The sequence below is a fragment of the Lissotriton vulgaris genome, chromosome 5 (genome assembly GCF_964263255.1).
Source record: "Lissotriton vulgaris chromosome 5, aLisVul1.2, whole genome shotgun sequence".
Lineage (NCBI taxonomy): Eukaryota > Metazoa > Chordata > Amphibia > Caudata > Salamandridae > Lissotriton > Lissotriton vulgaris.
The window spans coordinates 11,019,174-11,041,815 of record NC_141693.1 but is presented as its reverse complement, the minus strand read 5'-3'; the positions used below and the strand labels follow the sequence as shown (position 1 = coordinate 11,041,815).

General features: G+C 48.2%; 1 protein-coding gene across 1 annotated transcript in view; it reads right to left on the bottom strand.

The window, feature by feature from the left end:
• The window catches only part of LOC147709984 (class II histocompatibility antigen, M beta 1 chain-like), a 121,232-nt gene extending 98,836 nt beyond the window's left edge, over positions 1–22,396 (bottom strand). The window contains exon 1 of the mRNA XM_086920673.1: positions 22,221–22,396. Within this exon, the coding sequence (XP_086776799.1) occupies positions 22,221–22,275 (55 nt within the window). The 5' untranslated portion in view covers positions 22,276–22,396. The remainder of the gene's footprint in view (positions 1–22,220) is intronic.
• Positions 22,397–22,642: the final 246 nt, after the last annotated feature.

The window sequence follows — 22,642 nt, the reverse complement described above, 5'->3', positions numbered from 1 at the left end:
TCCGCCACTCGGACCCAGATCATTTTATGTTTTATTGTGCTACCCTTGGAATCACGAAAATCATTCTGAATCCAAAAGAACAAGTTCTCATTGTAAGACTGGACACAGTAGTAAGAATCACTTACGATTAAAGTAGTCACACAAGGATCAGCGTACTCCAACGCGAGCATAAGAGCACGAAGCTCTGCTAATTGTGCGGTGCAGTCCCCTAGCGTTTGCGTGTGCACAACACTGGACTTGAACTCATCGTTCACCATGGCACCGACCACAATGGCGCAAGCGGAAACGTAGGCGTGTTTAGAGCCATGCGCAACCTGCGCCGAACCATCCGTGTAAATGATACAATGGAAATCCTCCAACGGCCGCATTGCTAAAGGAGCAGGATGAACAAATTCATACTGTAAATACTCCTGCGACTGTAAAGCGGCGTCAAAAATAAACGTGACATCTTGAGATGTCAAGGATGTAGCCCACTGAATCCACCGAGGGTGCAAAGCTTTAGAATTAGGTACACTGGCTTTCGTGACCGCCTCCAAGGCTGGACACGGGGTGACAACCAACATGCGCTTTCCCTGCGACAGGGCACGTTCCTTAAGAATTGCCATCTGCACAGCCGTTAAAACTTTCTCCATAGTGGAAAAACGCAGTTCAGCCGAAGTGTACAAGTGTGACTTGTAAGCAATAGGTACAGTATCCCCTTCATTAAAAGTCAGGTACGTGAAACCCACCGTCCCAGGGATAATTCTTATCACCAGGTTGGTCTGGTTATCACGAGTCTGTAAATAGTCAGAAGCTAGCATATCAGCCTGCAAGGACTGCAGAATGGCTGAGTGCTCAGGCAGCCAGCATGATTTGGAAAAAGATGGTTGTACCAAGGCATATAAAGGCTTGATACGCTGGGCATATTCCGGAATGTATGTCCTCCCGAAATTTAAAAAACCCAGCAAAGACTGTAATTTTTTCAGCGTTGTCGGAGAGCGCAACTGCGCGCACTTCTCCAGGAACTGAGGAGCCAATCCCTTTCCTTCATGGTTAAGTTCATAACCTAGAAACAACACTGTGTACTCCGCAATGTGCGATTTTGCGAAGTTAAACTTGTAACCCATGTCTGCAAAGTTACAAATTATGCTGTTTACTCGACACAGATGCACCCAAAGCTCGTCGTCTGTGAGATAAATATCATCCACATATGAACATGCAACTGGATCGAAACTCTCTAAAAGAGAGACTATGCGGGCGGAAAACACTCCAGGACTATTTTTATATCCCATTGGGAGTCGATTAAACTTTTTTTGTACGCCGCCGCACGTAAAACTGGTCCATTGGGAACTTAGACCATCTAATCTATGTGCATAAAAACCATTGGAAATGTCAAGCGTGGTTTTGAACCGTTTACGCTCAAGACTATTCACTAGGGCAGAGCCGTGAGTATTCTGTACTGCACAGTTACGGCAATGCGAGTTCAAATGCCGGTAATCCAAAACCAGACGATACGATCCGTCCGGCTTGTTGACAGTAAAAAGGGGATTATTCATCGGTGACACACACGTTTCAATTACACCTTGATATTCCAATTGTTCAAGGATAGCCGCGACCGAAGCTTTAGCTTCACGTCGTATGGGATATTGGGGTTGTGGCTGCGGCTGTGACCGTAACGGAATCTCATGGCTAGGGGACAATTTATCCCAGCCACACTGATTCCGGTACACAGCCGGCGCAAGCGCCAGAGCCCACTCTTCTGCAAAATGCAGCGCTTCCACTCTCGGCACAGTGTGCGCGAAACTGGGGAGGATTACCTCCTCCCCTCGCGGAGCTGCGAGAACAAAAGGTGGGGGCCAGTCAGCCTCCGAAAGCAAAATGTCATACGTATCCGAAAGATTTTCCCAAAATACCCCTTTTACAGTTCGCTGCATGTCACCTTCAATTAACAGGACAATTTCAAAAAGTCTTTCAGGGGGAGCAACATGTGTATCAGCTGTTTCAATCACAATAAAAGTCTCAGTCGCTGTCACCTTCAACAGTGGACGGAGGGCCTCTCTCACTATGGTAATCTCCGCCGCGCTGTCCAGCAAGGTCAGAGCCCACGTCAGATTCCGAAGCCGCGTTCTCACTATCTGGGGCATATCGATGCGCCGTTAAGGCAGCGACTTTCTTCTTGGCAAACTGCGGTCTCTTTGGCGTAGAGTCGTCCCGCTGATCCCCTTCACTTCGTGTGCGGGGCTGGCCACGTCCTTGCTGGCCACCCCTGCCCCTGCCGCCCCCTCCACCACCGGTTGACGGAGCCGATGAGTCCTGAAAGGAACGAGGAGAGCGTTGGTCAGATGCCTGATATCTCTCAGGCGATTTAATCGTAGCACGATCGCGCAATTCATAAACTCGCTCTGACTGCGCAGGTTGTGAAGGCGCCGGACTCGAAACCTGTGTCTGTTGTTGTTGTTGCTTACCCTGATTCTGCTTTTTAGGCCAATTTTGTTTTTTGGACCTGGGCTGTCCACCTGTTTCCGAAGACTGTCCCTGGGGCTGCTTCTTTTCTTTTTCAAGAAAAACCTTTGCACCCTTAGAATTGCGGCCAACCGTTTTATAAGCCGCCACAATAATTTTTGCCAGCTGACGGGGTTTCTCGGCATCGGGAATTAACGCCAGACCATTGGCCACTTGAAAGTTCACAGCATCCCCTTTTACATTGGCAAGGATAATACCGCAAACTGTCTCAAATGAACCGTTCAGGCGCATACCCAACTCAACCGCCGACTCAGGTCCGTGATCATCCTGAACACGTTTGAGGATCGCAGACAGGTTCGACACTGTCGGTGTGCCAAAGCACCTCGAGTAAACCGCTGCAAAAGTCTTACCCCATGTTTCACAGTCAGCAAGTTCAGGGGCTAAATCCTTCGGTAAACTAAGCGTAAGAATCCGGTGTTTTTCACCCGGAGTCGTATTAGGAAACACAGCCTCTAGCTGGTCGAATTTCTCGGCAAGCCAGTAAGGAAAATCATCCTTATTGTCTGGCTTTCTGCCCATTACGGAATTCACCAAGACAGGACTGATTTTCAAACCAGCCTGTTCCGCTCGAAGCTGCGCACCTGCAGGGGCTGCGCCATGTATATTACGACCAATGTAATGAACAAGCGCTCTAATCACGTCAACCGCGACATCATGCAGACGCCGCAAATCACCCACATTACAAGTGGCGCGATTAGGATGAGGAGTAAATCCGCCCAAGGCGGGCCAGGCTGTGCCCGGAATGGACAACGGACCTAACCTCGGAGCCGTTAAAGAGTGGGGTAGGACGCCACCAAACCAAACTCCGTGCTGCCAAGCATCGATAGGTACTTCCAGTGCCCTGTACGGAGCATAAGCCGCCGGTACAGCCGAGGCAGTGTATGAATGGTAGACGCCCGAATTAGCGTTTACTTCCGGAAACGTCACCCAGGAATAAAACAATTCGTACGGGTACGCGTGTTCCGCACTCACCACTAGAACCACAGCCAAACCTTCCGCCGGGACATTATATGCCCGCAAGTGGTCGCGAACCGCGACACGGCTATGCTGCGCTATGTCCACGGCCATGGTAGCACCGGAAGTGAAAAAAAGACAAAGAACACTTTGTAGCACAACTGGGTAGTAATTCAAAGAAACCGTTTAAAGTAGAATTCAAGCTTGAAAAGACCTATTTCAAAAATAGGTAGGTTTTTCCGACACCACCGTTTACCGGAAACGGGAATGAAGGTGTTAAGGTTTGAATGATATACTACTCGAGTGTCATGAAATACGGCCAACCAATCCGTTGGGCGCCATGTAGCAGGGTTTCCGTTCTCCCACAGAACTGTGCATAGAGATCTAGAACCTCAGTGAGTTAGGATGATCCAAAACTCATCTCAGTGTCAGAAATCTCCTTACCTAGCTAGCTACAGTGTCTCATGGATCATTATGGAATGAACCATGTCTTAGACAAACCAGAACATGATCTTTAGAATACCTCAGGAATCGTGGAACACATGAACACTCTTTCGTTATATAATCATTTCAAACCAAAACTGGGAGTCAAAGAACACAAGTGCAAGTTTGAAATATTTATTATTCAATGCAAAGTTCTCAAACGCAGTATCTTGTATAATACCAAAATGCAGATTATAATAATCAGAGTCAGCAGCATAGTCACTAATCCATAGTAAGCAAAAGGTGCTAGCATGTTATAATGCAAAACCTATAGAAATCGATATCACCTATATTTCGCGCACCCTATCTAGCATATTATTTTATATCTAAGAAGGTCTCATTCGGGCTTTAGCAGGGCGGCCCCATACCTCTCAATGTCAGTAGGAGCAGTTCACATCAACAGCTACCAGCTCTCTCCATGCGCAGCACCAAGTGTCTACGTTCATTCCGTGTAACTCTATCTTAAACCCGCGTAGAGCCCAAAATGTTGGCATCAACATTATTTGTGTTATGTCTAATGTGGTGCGAGGATCAGGCCTCTCAGCAACCTTGTGTTAGGTTAATCTTAGAGTGTGCAGCTCTCAGTGTGCAGACAGTTGTACCAAGTGTACCAGGCAAAACTGATAGCATAGAAATAACATATTATTCTCAAATAAACCACCTCACCGCTTCTAGGGTGAAAGCTACAACAACAAGTATGTGTCGTGTGCAAAACTGAAGCCGAAGGCAAACCGGCTGTTTAAACATGTAATACACTCATGCTAACTTAACGCAATATATGTAATGAAGTATCCATATGACAAGGGACTCTATTGCCATTATTCCCTGGCAGCCTTTAACAGCCTTGTGCGTGTGAACCACATAGCAGTTATACATTTTGACATTGCAAAGACAATTGTCGGAGATAGGTCAGTTTTTAAGACTCTATATGCCGGTTGAAGCTGTCTGAAGCCCAGATTTTTAAGCAGAGGAACAATCCAGTGCTTTCGACTGTTCCGATATGCTCTACACAAGAACACAACATGTACATCATTCTCCTGTGAATTATCAAATGCGGGGCATGCCGATGTGCTAGGTTGTCTCGTCCATCCTTTTGTAAAGGACCTCCAAGGTAGGGTCCCATACCTCCACTGCAAAAACAGTTTTTTTGTTAGAGGGGGCATGATGTCGTTCAGGACACATTCCATGTTAAAAGTGTCTTTGCTTTGGATGAAATGAGAAGTTGGTGATCCCACATGGACGTTCACAAGTGCTCGAGCCAGCATAAAATCATAGTAAGTTTTTGAAAGCGATTTCCTTGAGGTGCTAATGCTGGCTCTTTCCGGGTCTGTCCATAGTCCTGGCAATCCAAGGGACTCACACATGGTCTTTATATAGCTTAGCCAAGGTATGTTACTGGCTTTTGGAGTTAGTAGGAAGTCCCGGAGCTCCGCTCTGTAGATTGTCAGATCTTGGCTACTCCACAAGCGGCGCCAAAAAGTCAATGGTTTGAGGCCAAGTTCCTCAGTGATTGGCCTCACGCCCAAGTCCAGTCTTAGAGGGAGCAGTGGAGTGCTTTCAGGAAGGATTACTAACTGCCTAAGAAACTTGTTTTCGGCAGTTAAGAGGCTTTGAGAAAGTGTATGGCCCCAGAGCTCTCCTCCGTAAACAACTGCCCCACGGGCCTGCGCTTTGTAGATTTGTATTGCAGGGCCAAGCGGGCGGTAAGATGATTTACTAGCAATTCTTAGGATACCACCCGCCCTCTGGGTTAATTTCATAGTGGATTTAACTTGGTGTGCCTCCCACGTCAGGTTTTGATTCAGGGTTATCCCCAGGTACTCGAACGTCTTCACCCTTTCCAGGGTTACACCTCCTAGCCTCGGGTTAGGTCTATTGGTCGACATTGGGTGTAGGATCATAAATTTTGTTTTCTGCGGGTTGACTTCGAGTCCCCTCTCCCCACAGAATTCCAGGAACCCATCTAACACCCGCTGAATGCCCATAGGGGATTTGGACAGCAGCAGGGTATCATCCGCAAACATTATTGCGGGTACCCTGCTGCCGCACACTTTCGGGGCATCAATGTTAGGAATCCTAGCCAGGTGCTCTATTACCCCGTTCACAAAGAGGCAAAACATGGTCGGTGCGAGCACACAGCCCTGCCTCACACCTCTGCGAACGGGGAATCTTTTAGTTAATGTACCAGTTTTTCCGCACCTGACTTGTGCGAAGTTGTTTTGATGCAATCTAATAAGGATTGCTAATATGTCTTTCGGGACACCCATGTCGTCCATGACCTTCCATAGCTTGGATCTAGGCACCAGATCGAAGGCGGCATGCAGATCCACGAATACCGTGTACAGGGTGCCGCCCTCGATCAGCGCTGTCCTCCAATAAATGAGATTCAGCCTAAGTATTTGGTCAACCGTTGAGACCCCCCTCCTGAATCCCGCCTGATATGGGCTCAGCGTGTTGGTTTCCTCTAGCCAATTCTGTAGCCTATCTAACATCAGCCTGCCAAAGAGCTTCTGAGAAACATCGATCAGGCTGATTGGGCGGTAGTTGGCCGGCAGCAGAGGGGATCCCTTTTTAAATATAGGGACCACCTCTGCTCCCAGCCAAGTATCCGGAACCCCCATTCCTCCAAGGACCGCAATAAATATTAGCGTCAGGTATGGGGCCCATATCCCCAGCTCCTGTTTGTAGAGGTCTCCGGGTACCCCGTCAAGGTCAGGGGCCTTGGCCAGCGAGAGCCCTGCAATGGCTACCCGGACCTCTTTTACCGTGAATGGTTCACCTTCAGGTGGAGTCTCAAGGGTATATGGAGTGTACGTCGAGGCGTCTTCCTCTAGATCATAAAGGGACTGAAAAGGAGTCTCCCACAAGCTCGGGGCAATGTTGGGCTCAATAGCTGTGGGAAGATCTTCCGAACCGTGATTCACAATTCTCCAGAATTTACGGGAGTCCCTGTTCCCTAGAGCTCTCGTAAGTTTCTCCCAGTGGGCTTCATCCCACTCCACCCTTGCATTTGACAGAAGATTTTTGTGTGTCCTTCTTTTCAGACGTATTTCCTCCCTACTGCGGCCTGCTTTGACAGCTAGGAGGAGGTCGCGTTTGGACTTACGGCACGTAAGGTCTTTTTACTTGTCCTGCCGCATCTATTGTTCCCCTTAGTAAAAAGGTCTGCCTCCATTACATTAATGAGATCTTCGTGGGTTTGCCACAGGAGAGCCCTGGTAACTTCATTAGAGGGTTTGTCCCCAATAGCAGCTGCCTTTTCCAGAGCTGGGATAATTTTATCATAGAGTCTGGGCAGCTTATCATCACATCATCACATGAAGCCAGTTTCTCCCACCTCACTCTCCTTCTATTGCTCTCAAGAGCCAGTCCTAGCTTTGGCCCTAAATTTGTCAATCCCTCATCCACAATACCTGGCATGGCATATTCAAGTTCTAGGGCATTGTGGTCGCTGTCCCATCTGTCAATTATCTTAAAATCGATAATGTGTGACCAAGATGACATTTGGACTAACACAGAGTCCAGTCTAGATTCGATTCCAATTTTGTTGTAGGTGGATTTACTTGGGACGTCTGATTTCGTGCGTCCATTGCATGCCCTAAGGCCATGGTTGAGTGTGAGAGCTGTTACCTGCAGGGCAAGAGGGGTCCACGCCGTTGCGGGGGGGGGGCCATGGTAGCTGGCACCAGCCACCTTGAATCCTCCCCTAGGGAGGGTCCATCAAGAAGGCCTGGTAATGGCTCAAAATATGCATTTAGGTCACCTCCCACCAAGTAAGGAAGCTCCCTGGGAATTTGACTCAAAAACACAGAGAGTTCTTCAATCGTATTCGACTCTCTTGATGCGGGCACAGGTCTTGAATAAACATTAATTATTACAAGTTTATGGGAATTAGGCCATTCTATCTGGACCGCTAGAATATCATCTGAGTCTACGTTTAGGGTTTTGGCGTTGCAACCCAGGTGGGTAGCCACCCAGGTTGCCAGGCCTCCTGATGTTCTCCCCCGAACCCCCCACTTTGCAGGTTTTGTAAAAACTGCAAAGCCCTGACGAGTGTGCTCCTCTCTTGCCCAGGTTTCTTGGAATAGACATACACTTCTTGAGTTAGTAAAGGAGGCCCATTCCTTGGATTCCAACTTGCTGCCCAAGCCCGCCACATTCCACGAGATCAAATTCAGTGACAGGGGTCGTGTTGTTTCTTGGGACTCGGTTCCTGCCAGCTGTATTGTTGAGGGTACTAGTATGTCCTCTCCACTTATTCCCTCGCTTGGGGCTTTGACGGTAGTCTCTGCCATCAACTGATTGGAATCTTGGCAGGATACCTGGGCCTGAGGGACAGGTGTATTTTCCCTTGGCAGGAGGGTGAGTCCCCCAAGGGTAGATCTGTCCAGCTGTCAATCGCAATCATCGAGGTAGGAGAAAACGTTAAATCTATTGGAAGTTTCTAACGGGGTGAATGGAATCAGGTGATCTATTCTCCTATTCCCCTGTGAATGGTCCTGGCTCCCCAGAAACATGCCATAGTTCCTAGTGTGAACCGTATTCCACCCAGGTCATTCCCAATGGGCATGGGTCTAGAAGTATGCCCCGTATAGCAGTTATTAGATGGAATAAACATGTTGCGTTGTGGAGGAGCTTGGGCTCCAGGGTAGAATAGAGGGTTCACTTTACCTTTTCTAAATATGTAACCTGTAATTAATATGGATTTCAAAATACCTACCTCTCACCATGAGTAACCGTAGTAGCTATACGTATTGTCTCCTACTACCCTGTTACTCTCAATTTCTCATGTAACGTTCTTTGCTTTACTGTAATGCGCTCGGACACCTTTGGGTAATGTCTGCACTATATAAAATCACATAAATAAATAATACGTGAGCTCAGATGTCCAGTCTGGAGTGTAAGTGTCCCCAGATGTCCGTTACAGAGGGTACGTGCGTCCAGGTGTCCATTCCAGAGTGTGTGTGTGCCCAGATGACCATGTGGCCAATCGTGTATGTCTGTCCAGGTGTCAAACATTGTATATGTAGCTTCTCTCTTCAGGAAGGGAGGAAGACCCAAGACTACAACACGACTACTGAAAAAACAAGCATTTGCAATGCAATAGGTCTCGCAATCATGCGAGTTTGAGCTATTGGCATCGTAAATGACAATGCCTTTTATTTATGTTTTGGGTTTTAAAACATAAATAAAAGGCATTCTCATTTACGATATTAATAGCTTAAACTCTCATAAATGCAAGACCTATTGCATTGCAATAAAGCGCCTTCTCGACCGCTTGTTAGATTGCAAATATCAGAGGAAGAGACCGACATCTTCAGATTAGTGAAAAATAGCGCAGTGAAGAAGATGTGTAAGTTTTGTAAATTACATAGACACTTTGGTCACCATTAGGATGGCGGGCGGACATCCTCACGGTAAAAGGGACCACCCACTATAAGGGCGGGGGTCCCGTGGGGGCAATAAGGATGCGCCCGCCACAGTTGCGCCAGGAAGGCATGTTGTGCACTTCCATGCACAACATGGAAGGCACTGCGCGGTGCCTGCCATGTTGTGCATGGAACTGCTGGGGGGTACCATAGGTACCCTCCATGTGCATCCCCCACCCCCAGAATACCTGGGGGCCCGCAACAGGCCCTGCAGTCAATTCCTGCATGCCTTTACATGGCGGCAATGCCGCCACGGAAAGGCATCTTTCCGCACCCATGTTAATATGGCTGGCAGTGTCTAACAGACACCGCCACCATATTAAACCCTTTTCCGCCCGGTCAACTCGTTGACCAGGCGGAAAAGCGGCGGACGGACTTTCTGTCCACAGCGGGTTCCCCTCGCCATAGTAATATGGCGGGGGGAAATGGGTGGCGGGTGGGGTTGGATCACGGGCGGATTGCCACCGCCATGCAGGCGGTGGCGATCCGCCTGTGATCCTAATGTGCCCCTTAGTGTGAAAAGAGAGTTACATATTATCCCAGCTATAAACACTAACAAAGCGCTCCAACACCTTTCGCTCTGTGAATACACTGTCACGGCTCAGGCGGTTGAGTGATTTCATTTCCTCTCCGTGATTTGAGTGTGCAGTGTGGCATTGCGTAATGTCATTGCTATCTTTGGCCTAATAAAAGACTCTCCAGTTGCGGTAGGGCCCTGGCTTCACAACCTGGTGCAGGACGGGCTGTGCTTTAGGGCAGGCATGGAGGGAGGGAGGTCTCCCAAGATAACGAGATCCCTAACCCCATTGTCCATGGTGCAAAGTTTCACCTCCGCTCTCCCCCTCAGGAGAATGAGAACGCATCCTCTTCTCTGCTCTTTCTCCCCTCTATTATTACGCAGAGGTGCAAAAAACCATGAACGAGACCCCTGAAATACTCTCTTGAGAACTAAATGCCCAAATTATTAGGGGCAGGGACACTGGGATTATGCGATTGTGCAGCTGCAGTGATTTACGCACAGGTGTAGATTTATCGCATTTGCCACATAATCCATCATTTGCTTCATAATTTCAGATTTTAACCACAACAAAAATTGTTTCTCGCTCAACCTGTTCAAAAGTTAGTAAAACACAGCACCAGGTGTTGCTGCAAACTGGAGGGCCCTCTACAATGGTGGACTGGCCCCTCTTCTAATGCATATTGCTATATAAGGTTGTTAAACTGGTACTAATGAGGTACAACTAATGCCCAGACACTGTTAAAAAGTTTAAAAATGACAAAATAATGAAGTAATAAGCAAGTACAGTCCCTGGAGAGATGCTGCACAGTCGAACCAGGAAGTAATGGCCCTGCTGCCAATATTACACCATGAATCCTGTACGGTAACCTCAGCTTATTTTATTTATGCATTATTATATAGCGCTGACATTCCCCAAAGATGTTTGAGCGCTGTACAAAGGAAAAGGAATATTACATAAGATGTGTGAGTATCATTACATGGGCCAAAGCAGTACACTGGTTTACAAGCCTGGTAATAGTAACAGGAGTCCCAGGCTTAACGCAACAGTTAGAGGAATACGTAATATAAGTGCATTGATTGGTTTAATCTTGGGTGGGGTTGCTAAAAGGTCTGCAAGCGAAGAGCTTTCAGTTTGGTTTTAAAGACAGCAATTAAAGTGTGGTGTGTAAGTCTGATTAGCATGTAGAAGAAGTGCCTGAACCCGAAAGCTATTGTAAATTACTGTTTGTGAAGGATTGATAAAGACCGAATAGCTTATTTTAGCAGTTTAATATAGCGCGAACTCGACCCGAAGGTATTGGAGTGCTTTACATAGCACCAGTTACGTTACACAAGGACACATTCATTTTTTGTAGGCACGTGGAGATTAAGTGATTTGCCCAGAATCACTGGATGTTGAGCCGACGCAGAGACTCGAACCTGGTTCCCCCGTTCCAAATTCGGAAGCTCTGCGGTAACACCACAACTATAGCAGCTTTTGTTGCCATTTTCTTCAAGATCACTACACTTACAGCTCTCTCTTCTTCCCCTCCAACATCCTCACCTTACCCTCTCCATTTCATAGCTATGTCGACCAAATGAGTGAAAATTGGAGCCAACTGCTTCAAGATCATTTACCACCCCCCCCCCCCCAATTTGACCAAAGCACCAGTAAAAAGGCTCAAACATAACACCCTTGAACAATTTCCTGATTCTCTTTTCTTTGGCCAATACCATAGCGGTCGACATGGAAAGATCAAAATTGACCTCACTTTCTTCACCTATAACATCTCATCTTGGACCACTATCTTCAATAACTCCTTCAACGTTACTTCCTCCTCCTCAATCCCACACGGCCACCAACTAAAAATCACCCCTTCAGCTCAGCTTATTTCAATGGTTCACTCACTATCTCACCCTATAACAACGGCAAGGTCTGGATTCAAGATAAAGACACTTGTTTCTCTCTTTTCGACCACCTATTTCTCTCCCTGCTCTCCAACCCTGACATTTCAATCCCTCCAGACTCTTCAACTAACTCCTCTCTCAGTTTTTTCTCACCCACCTGGACTCCAGATGGCAGCTCTCCCAAGAGGCACAGACGTCCCCCTGGTCGAGCCTCTCCCCTCCTTCACCACTGCTTCCCCTCCTCCCAATCTCTCCCTCTCCAACTGGGACATACCCTCAATATACCAACCCAGTCAATGTCCAGCACGCTCATTGACCCCTCAGCACCAGCCTGGAATTCCGAAGAAACCTCACACCCACCGATCTCCCACCAGGCTAATCACCCCCTTATCCAATCCATTTTTCTAAAAGCCTGACTTCCCAGCTCACATAGCGACTTTTCCACCATATGCTCTCCCTTCTTATCCACCCCACCCTTCTTCCCCCTCTCCCTTTACCCTGAATCCTGCGCAAACCGCTTACATCTCTCTTCATCCATACCATCACTCCAGAACTGCTGTTCGACCCACTATCCCCTTATGGCAACCTCTACCTTTCCCCTCCCCCTTCCTCTAGCCTAGAAGAACGATACACTTTCTACAACTATCCCCGGGTCAATCTTCCTCATCATGCTTGTTTCTGGCCCAAATAGACTCACTTCTCCCAGCCCACATACATTCTCCACCGCTTCCTCTTTCTCCTCCCTGACCTCTTGCCTTTTTGTGACTCTCTTCTATCCCCTCCTCTCATTCTGACCTCCCACTACAACCCTCGCCCTTATCTTCAACAGTTGGAACTATTTTGCTCAATTAATGCCCAGATAATTTTATCTCCACCACAGCTGCACTGACAATCACTACCAAACAACATCTCTTTACGAGTCTCCCTCCACTCCAGCACAACTTCTTCCCCCCCTAGCTCTCCCTCTCAAGTTGAACTCCCTCCTGAACCCATAGAGCAACTTAACATTCCATGTCCAGCCCTGCTCTCCTTAGAGTTAGAAAATAAACTATGATATCTCATCTACAATGTCTCCCAGCTTGAAGCTACCATCTCACTCCTAATTGCTAAAATATCCACTTTACCCAACACCCTCCTCCCCCTGGCGAGCACTCACTTCCTCAAACCCCCTAGGAGTACCGACACCACAAAGAAGCCACCCACAATCTATCCCCAACTGACCTTTCCAATTCATTGGCTAGCTATAATTCTTCCAACTCCAACCCCAACACCTTCTCTCCAGCTTACACTAATCACTGCACTATTCCAAACATCTCTCCCACCCGAAACAAACATCAGCTATTTTCAACCCAGGCACCAACATTGAGGAACATTATCCCTATTGCCCTTAAAAGCCCCGACACGCCCTTCGCCATAGGAGTCCTTTCAGAGGTGCGCTGTTTGCATCACAAGTGTAGATCTGCAAATAAAACAAGCTGGAAATTTCAGACATCATTAATCTTCACAAACTCGATATACTTTTCCTCACTGAGACCGGGTTCAACAACACCTCTCATACTTCTTTCAATCGTCTGCTCCTCACGGACTAGTCCATTATCAGAAATGATAAGAGAGGATAAAGTTGGGGAGGCTTGGCAGATATCTTCAGAAACACCCTTCGATTTATGGCTTCTCCCTGCAGCTCTTTCCGCACCTTCGAAAGCCTTTCTCTGGAACTTCAAGTACAGCACAGCTTCCCTTTCAGGTTTCATGTCATTTATCACCCACCTGGTGACTGCTCCGCCTTCACAGAAGAGTTCACTGACTTTGCGAGTGACCAATACTCACAAAGCGACAAACAGATTTTACTTGGAGACTTTAATCTTCACTGGGGCTCTCAGGAAGATTCAGCGGCCAACAGGCTTGCCATTTTTAGGTCTCGGCTAGCTTAGGCTGCGCACATGCGCAGTCTCGCTGGCGAGATGTAATGATTCTGAGTAGCGATGTTAAGCCCCGCCCCTCTTCTCCATTGGCTGGCCTCCTAAACGGCGGCCAGCCATTGGAGAAGAGGTCTCAGTGACATCATTCTCTTGCTCTAAGCCCCGTCTTTTTCGGATTGGGGGCGTGTTTTTTAGTTTCTTTCTACCCTCTTCTCCATTGGCTGCAATGGTAAACAACAGTCAAAAACACGCCTGTTGTTTACATTCCAGCCAATGGAGAAGAGGGGAGAAAGAAAAACACGCCCCCAGTCTGCAAAGGACGGGGCTTAGTGACAAATGGCGAGCGCGTGGAGCGCTTGTTTATTCTTCTGGGTAATAGTTTTTTGCATTCTACGCCTGGCGCTTCTCCTGCCTAATTATGAACTTTCTATGTCGCGGGCTCTCAAACAGCACCTTCATTGATAACCTGCCCAATGGATACATGACCGACCTGCAGCACCCGGAGCCCCAGAAGCCGCCCCCTTCCTCCGTGTCTGCCCCTGCCGCTCCCGCTCCAGGCCAGCAGCCTCCTCCCGCCGCGCCCTCGCCGGCCCCTGAGAGGCGCCCGTCCACCCAGTCCGCCTCGGTCGGCAGCAGCTTCTTCTCCTCCGTCCCAATCCAAGATGGCCGCTATATCAATCAATCAATCAATCAGTGACATTTATAAAGCGCGCTACATACCCGTAGGGTCTCAAGGCGCTGGGGGGGGGGGGTGCCGCTACTGCTCGAACAGCCAGGTCTTCAGCTTCTTCCTGAAGGAGAGGTGGTCTTGGGTCAGGCGCAGGTCGGACGGGAGGGAGTTCCAGGTCTTGGCGGCCAGGTAGGAGAAGGACCTTCTTTATATGCTTCTCTAGTTACTGTTTTTCTTCTGTTTCTAGAACGGCACGTCACCCGGAAGTCGAAGTGAGGCAGTATTTTGCAGTGCATGTGGTGTAGTTGCTTCTGAAGACCGTTGTCTTAAAACTTACGCTCTGTGGCATTACATGTCCTTGAAGCCACAAGGATGTTCTGATTGTACCGCCAATGAGTCCCTCCGGGGCCCGGCAATCGGAAGGAATCTGTGTGGGACTGCAGCCGGGCCTGTGGCTCGCGCTGAGGCCTGCAGCATGAGCCTGGGAACCTTTCATGACGGCAGCGTTAGCCAGAGACCCGGAGTGTAAGAGGCAGCCGCACCAGCATCATGTACAGCACAGGCGTAGCCTGACGCAGGTATGGACAGAGAGCGCAGTTAGTCACCAATATGAATGGTGATGACTGAAACAGTCTGATACATTACGCATATGTTAGTATATTGATGCGGCCGAAACAGATATGAACTGTTTATGTATAACTAGAGCTTTGCAGAGAAATCAGCCGAAAGGCGAGACTTCGTATGAACAGAGTCCTATTCTGCCACGAGTATGAACACAGCACCTAGTCTGACTCGAATGCACCTTGTTAGCAGCGATTTTGCTTCACATATAGATCTGACCGTAAAAAGACACAGTGATCGCTTGGTCCTAGTGCGAATCACGAAAAGCTGGAGTCTGACGTGCTTACAGACATTTCGCATTAGGACAGATTCAGGCGCAGACTAAAAGAAGAGTCAGAAAAAATCCGCTAATGGATACACAGTAGAGGCAAAACTCATCACAAATATGGCTTCTGAAACAGAAACCACCCTAGGGGTATCTATAAACATATAACAGTCAAAGCATACACACAGAATTGCACCGGAACGACAGCGGAGAAGGCCAGCTAAGCCTGTAATAGGTAAACAATGAGAAAATAGAACCCGGTATTGGTATAAACTCTGAAGGTGGCTCCCAGGGTTTACACCTTGACAACACAGATTAAAGTTCGGCATACATGTTAGGGAAACCCAGACAGATGGACATGCCTAGTTATAAACGCAGAACATAGATCGTTCCGAACTCTGAAAGCACAGGCAGCTCTGTTTAGGTTTTTTTTATAAACAAGAACATGGAAATAGCAGGATGCACGCGTGAAAACAGTAAGATCCCGGTACAAGTGTCAACATAGAGCACAGACCGAGTTTGGCACAGGTGTGAACCCAGATAGTTTTTGTCCTCAGTAGTTCCTGTGCCATATATATATTTCCTCCAGTAAACTAGAGACTGAGTCAGCTCGCTGGCCACAGAAACTGCTGCGGAGGGCAGATTAGCCCATCGAGTTGTACGTGTGTCTTTAATGATTCAAAGATTGCTCAGATTATTTTTTTCCTAGTAAGTGAAGAAAGGTTAAATGTTTTTTTGTTTCTCTAACAGAAAGCATATTTTTTATTTGAGCTGATGCGGCTTCTCATGCACATTCTTTGATTGCGGTTTTCATACAAGGTGCTGCAATTTAAACTCCGTAGATGCAAAATGTAATGGTACAATTAAACAACCCTTTTGCCAGCTATAACCGATTATACTTAAGTCCGTTGAAAACATCCTTTACAGAGGGCTAGTTGAAGTGGTTGGTCAGGCTATAGTGCGAATGTATGCCCTGAAAAAGTTGGAATCAGTTTGTGAAAACACTATGCCCACTAGGCACTTTTCTGTGGATGGCAACTGCTTCAGGCTCTACAGTTCTGCCTCACCTGGTGCTTCCACGCCACTATAAATTTGGGTTGGATGTAACTTAGATCATTTGCTGTTGCATAATTATGTAAAAATTACAGCAAAATTGCGGAAGATTAACTGGAAATGCTTGCGGTGTGTAACCCAGTATTTAGTACTATTCTCTTGATGCAAAATGAATCTCACGTCGAGAATGGACCTGAGGATGTATTCTGCGCTGAGTGAATAGCGCTAAATGCAACAGAACGCGAACTGTAACATCCAGCAGCATCTTGCACTCGCTATATTCATTTTTCCTCTGGTAGGCTATTTTGTGCCAAATTACTCATAATTACATGAACTGGCATAATTAATTTCAAAGAAGTAGTGCAAAATTACTCCGGTGTAATTAAAATGTCACCTATACTTCGGAACTTTTGAATAGCGCACTCGCTTAAAGAAACTGCATTTACCGTGATGCTCCTGGGGTTACCCGCTGGTTGGTGGAGTGGTGTGCGACCTATCGAACCCTACTTAAATATGGCTCCCTCAAGCCTTTGAGCTGACGAGCTCAGGTTACGCACCCTCGCGCCCTGAGAGGTACTGAACCTGATGACACTTTGGCAGCCTGCACTGCAAACCCCTGAAAATCTACCTACACTCTGCTGATGAACAACAATAATCCTGAAACACTGGTGTCCAGAGTTGGCCCGCAACTTTGCATTTATACTTCGGAACCTTTGAATAGCGCACTCGCTTAAAGAAACTGCATTTACCGTGATGCTCCTGGGGTTACCCGCTGATTGGTGGAGTGGTGTGCGACCTATCGAACCCTAATAAAAATGTCACCTATGCCTTGCCTATGCAATTATGCGCCTGCCAAAAACTGCCCCTCTCTGCCACTTACCCTATCGCCCCAAACGTGGTGTCTCCGTATTGTCGAGGAAGGGATGTCTTGGAATTCGTTAAAAACAGCTTTTTAGAACGGGAACAGAGACACTTCTGTGTGCCGACAATATGACTGACAACGTGATGTGCAAAAAGAAATAATACGCTTGAAGAAAATTGCTTGAATTAAAATATGCAGGGTTCATCGGATTTATGGTCCGGGCATTCCCCACTGGCCCTATTCACCACAGTAACAACACTGGAATGGGGTTTTCATAGGCCGTTGTACAGCAAAAAAATGTACAGCGCCAGACTTCATCCTCAGCTTTCTCATGGGAACGCAGAAAGCAAACTCACCTGGTGGGTACGCCCTTGTACTGCGAAGTTGGAGAGATCACTTTGGGATCTCCTTTCATTGAGATTTCTCTTGGTTTTGATTCAGGCGCCCTCTGCTGTACATAGTCTTGAACGTATAGAGGTGTGAAACAACCACAAATAGCTGCCAATTTTTAAATTTGCGTAGTGTGACATTGCTGTGCCTGCAGAGAGCTGTGTCGCTCTGTGTGTGTGTGTGTGTGTGTGTGTGTGTGGCTCTCTGTGTGTGGCTGTGTGTGTGTGTGGCTCTGTGTGTGGGTGCAAATGCAATAGGTCTCGCATTTGCGAGAGATTAAGCTATTGGCATTGTAAATGACAATGCCTTTTATTTATCTGTTTTCAAAACCAACACATAAATAAAAAGTTTGTCATTTACAATGCCCATAGCTCTAACTTTTGAAAAGGCGAGACCGTTGCATTGTAAATGCTTGTTCTCTTAAGAAATGATCTTGTTCAACATAACACAAAACCGGCTCACTCTAAGGGCTTCATTCTTGACCTCATCTCCAAAGCAGATATGCTAACTGCTGGTGATCCTATACCAGAAGACTGGTCTGACCACTCCTTATCCCCTTCTCTCTGCACCTATCTCCTTCTGTTACTCTTGGCCAACCTTAAATAACTACTATCTTTTTCCACAAAACCAAAAAAATCGACCTGGACATTTTGCGCCACACAGCTATGAGCTCACTTCCAATCTTAGACCCCTACTCTGGTGTCAATGACTTCACCACCCAGTGTCTCACCAGTCTATCAGCTGTAATTGATAATGGTGCTCCACTACAAAGTAAAAAGAAAAGGCCCACTCCTTACGTCCATGGTTCAATAAATCCCTCTATGAAGAAAGAAAGAACTTGAGGTACCTGGAGAAACAATGGAGACAATCTCCTTCCACCATTAATCTCTCCAATCTCTGTTATGCGAGATCACACTTCCACAAGCATATCTTCCGTGAAAAAGTGATGCACTTCAGAACCCTCCATGACTCCGCCAAGAACAGACCAAAAAAGTTATTTGACCTTATCAAAAGAGCCAACATCTCTACCTCAACCAACAAATTTGACAACCCCCCCAAGAAAGCAGCGTACGTTGAACTATTCTTCAATGAAAAACTGAAATCGCTTGTTGATCACATCGCTCATCCTACCTCCCTTGAGGACAGCAAATCCATAGTCCTGTGGCAGAACTTTGACATCATCACTGAAGATGCCCTCCTCAAAAGCATTCTAGAAAGAAAACCTCCTAACTATTCTGTCGACCCCATCCCTAATGACATCGCCATCGACACTCTCTCCTACTGGACCAGTCTGTTTAACTTCTTCCTCAACCAAGGCTGCCTTCCTGTTGCTCTTAAAAAGGAGAGGTTACCCCACTTCTTAAGAAGCCCTCTGCTGGTGTGAATGACCTCCACAATTTCCGCCCTACCACCAACCTCCCTTTTCTTCCTACAATCACAGAAAGTTGTGCAGTGAAGCAACGTTCCCAACATATCAAGGACAACAACCTTCTTGACTAATTCCAATCTTGTTTCACTCAACACAGCCGCACCTGAGCACTTCACAGGTCTTTAAAAGACCTTTTACATGTTAATGAGGCCTTGCTGTTGTTTCACCTCTTCTAAGAGCCCTGCAGCTCCACTCTGCCTCTTGATTAAAGATTCAGCCCCCCCCCCGAAATTTTTTCTTAGCCCCCACCCCGAAATTTGGCTCTAGCTGCGCCTCTGCTATTAATCACAACGCTCTTCTGAACACTAAGGAAGGCACATTGCTCAAATGGTTTGAATCATTCCTCTCGGGCAGATCCCAGATGATCAAAATAGCAAACTGTCTCTACATCAAAGGCTGTAGGACAAGGCGTCACTCAAGGCTCGATCCTCGCGCTCACATGTAACCGCTGGGAAATCTCCTAAATAAATACTGGATCCATTATCACCTGATGACACCCAAATCTACCTAAAGGCGTCTTCTGCACACAATATCTCAATCCTCAACACCACTCTCGGCTCCATCCGAGATTGGATGACATCTCATCATCTAATTCTGAATCCTTCCAAAACTGAATTTCTTCTTGTCTCTGCCTCACTTTCTCCTCCTCCTGTTCCAACATGGATGACAATCTGAACATACTTAATAACAAACATATTATTGTTGAAAGCAACAAATCCCTAGACATCATCCTAAACAAAAGGCTCAACCTACATTACCATTGCAACCCCATCGCCAAGAATGCACACTTCCAACTGTGCCTTCTCTGGGCATTCAGTATTTCTTTCCTGAGCAAGACCTAAAAACGTTGGTACAATCGTTGGTTCTCTCCAGATTGGACTACTGCAACCCTCTCCTTGCTGGCCTCCCCAAAACCCACCTTTCCCCTCAAAAACTCATCCTCCATTCAGCGCTCGTTTCGTATCTGGAGCCAAAAGAAATTATCACATCTCACCAGTACTGTTTTCTCTTCGCTGGCTTCCCATCGAAGCAAGGTCAATTTACAAGACTGCCTGTATCACCCACAAAGCCCGGCACACTTCCACCCCTCGCCATCTGGCGAATAAACGTAAAATCTCAGGCGGCTCCAGACCATAACGCAATGCGGGAAACTTTCAGCTCGAACCTCCTTCCTTCAAAAGGGAAAGATCGATGGCTCAATCCGTCTCAGGTGATGCGGCCAGAGTTTGGAACTCGCCTCCTCCATCCATCCGAACCGCCGCCTCTATCCGACTTCAAAATAGATCTTAAAACTCTTCTCTTCCAAAGACACTTCTGGGAATAATTCCACCCAGGTCAAGACCCTCACACCGCTTGGCATTCACGCGAGGTCCACTTTGTAAATATGTATTCTATACCTGTATTAACCTAGTGTTGTCACCTTTAATTTTTGTATAATCGTGCTTGCATATGTAACTTGTTAGTGAGTAAATTCCATCGTGTGTACCTTTTGTAATGTACTTTGTTTTGTTGTAAAGTGCTCTGACACCTTTGGGTAAAATTCGAGCTGTATAAAACTGCATTACATGCATAAATAAATAAATAATGTGTGTGTCCCTGAACCCGGGCAGGCCCTACACCAGAGCCAGAAGCATCGCACTCAAGCCAGGCGGAAGCACTCAAGCCAGGCGGAAGCACTCAAGACAGGCGGAAGCACTCAAGCCAGTCGGAAGCACGGAGCCAGCTGTGTGTGCAGACAGGAACGGAGGGAGGGTCTCCCCTCGGAGGAGGAGAGGCAGCAGATGGAGCCCCGCCCCCTCCTGCGGCCCAGACTAAGAGACGGTTTCACTTCCAGGGACTTCCCAGAGCTGGGAAAAGTCCCCAGAGGCCCCTGGCCCGCAGAAGGGGGTGGGGGGGTAGGCGTCTTCGCTGGAGCCACAGGATGGGTTTGAGAGTGCTCGGCCAGGGAGGAGCTGGGGGTTTCCAGTTTTGAATCCCGGCTGCTCCTTGACACGCCCTGTGATGCAAGGCAGGTGGCGTCTCCTGCGTGTTCTCTGCCAGGACTGAGCCCAGGTCCACGGATCAGCAAAGATCCATTCATCCTCTCGAACTTACCGAGGGTCAGGCGGGCAACTAGAGCCAAATTTCGGGGGGCGGAGGGGTGGGGGGGGGGGGGGGGGGCTGAAATATATTTTGGGTGGGGCCAATTCTTCCAACCACAGACAGAGTGGCTATAAGAACGGGTAATCACATTTACACGGCCTCATTTACAATTGATGGTCTTTAAAGACCTGTTAAGTACTCCGGTGCGGCTCTAATTAGATGCTCGCCAGCCCGCGAAGACGTGTCAGCCCGGGCTGACACACACGACGGGGGGGGGGGGGGGGGGGGGCGTGAAGCCCCGTGAGCCCAATGGGTGTTGTGCGCCTGCCGAGGGTCACACAGCGCGTCAGTCCTGCCATGCAGCCGTTCCACCTGAAGGTCGTGGGCTGTAACATACTGACTTCATACCCAACCGCAGTTGCAAGGCCCGGCTTTGAAGGTGGGGATGTCAGAAATGACACCTTGTGTCAGTAGATGAGCCAAAGCCAGCCCCAGATGTGTCTGGTCCAAAAGCCAAGAATGTAAACACGAGCAGGAGAGGGGACGGGGGTCCGCTCTCCTAGGGCATGTAGGGCATAAAGATACGAGTTCCAAGTGCGGGAGTGCCCTATAAATAGCTATCATGCATCCATTCAAATGTTTAAATTGATTACAACATGTACAAAACCGTGACAGCTAGCCTAACAGGGCGTCCAGGCGCTAAATTATTACAGAGAAAGATTATTACAGAGGAGAGTCGTCAACGCTTGGCATGTCCTTATTAATGACCGGTGGGGGTCCTCGGTGAAGGACCCAGAGAAGGGTGACGCTGTAGTGTGTCCACAGTCAGAGCCCCGCAACAGGCACATTAACCCTCGGGGCTATCTCGTAAGAATACATTTCTCATACCTGCACTCACGCGCCTTCAATAATAGATCTGAAAAAATCGGAACCAGTAAACCTACTTCGGCCTCAGCAGCAGGTGCATGAACCGATCGAGCCACCGAACTACAAAAGTTCTATTTATGAGTTGGCTCCTCGGCATATACAGACGAGAGTCTGGTTCTTGAGACCCACGCACGCCACCCGCCCCAGGGTACAGGGGGTGCTCACCTGCAGTAGACCACCCCCACTCCTGCCCCCCTCCCCCTCCTCCACGTACAGGGGGTGCTCACCTGTAGCGAGAGGACAGGTGATGACGAGCAGCACCGCCGCAGCCGGGCCCTGCATGGTGTGAGGCGCCTGGGTCCCCAGATCCGTGCCAGCCCCGGCCCTACCTGCCTCTCTGCAGCCCTCACCCCGGGTCTCTGCCCCAGGGGTGCTCACGCACCCCTCCCCAGGGGCCTCCCACAGACACACCGGCGGCAGCCAATGAGCTCCAGCCGTCACCTGTCACCGGGTGAAGCTCGCGGCGGAGGAGCCTGGAAGAGACGGCGAAAGTGAAACGGGATGTGGCGAGGAGGAGGGAGAGGAGTCAGGCCAGGACTCACAACCACGGCGGGGGGCCCCTCCCCGAGGCTGGGCGGCAGGAGATGACTCACGGTCACGGGGAGCGCTGTTTACGGAGGCTCTGAGCGAGTTTGAGCGTCCACACAGC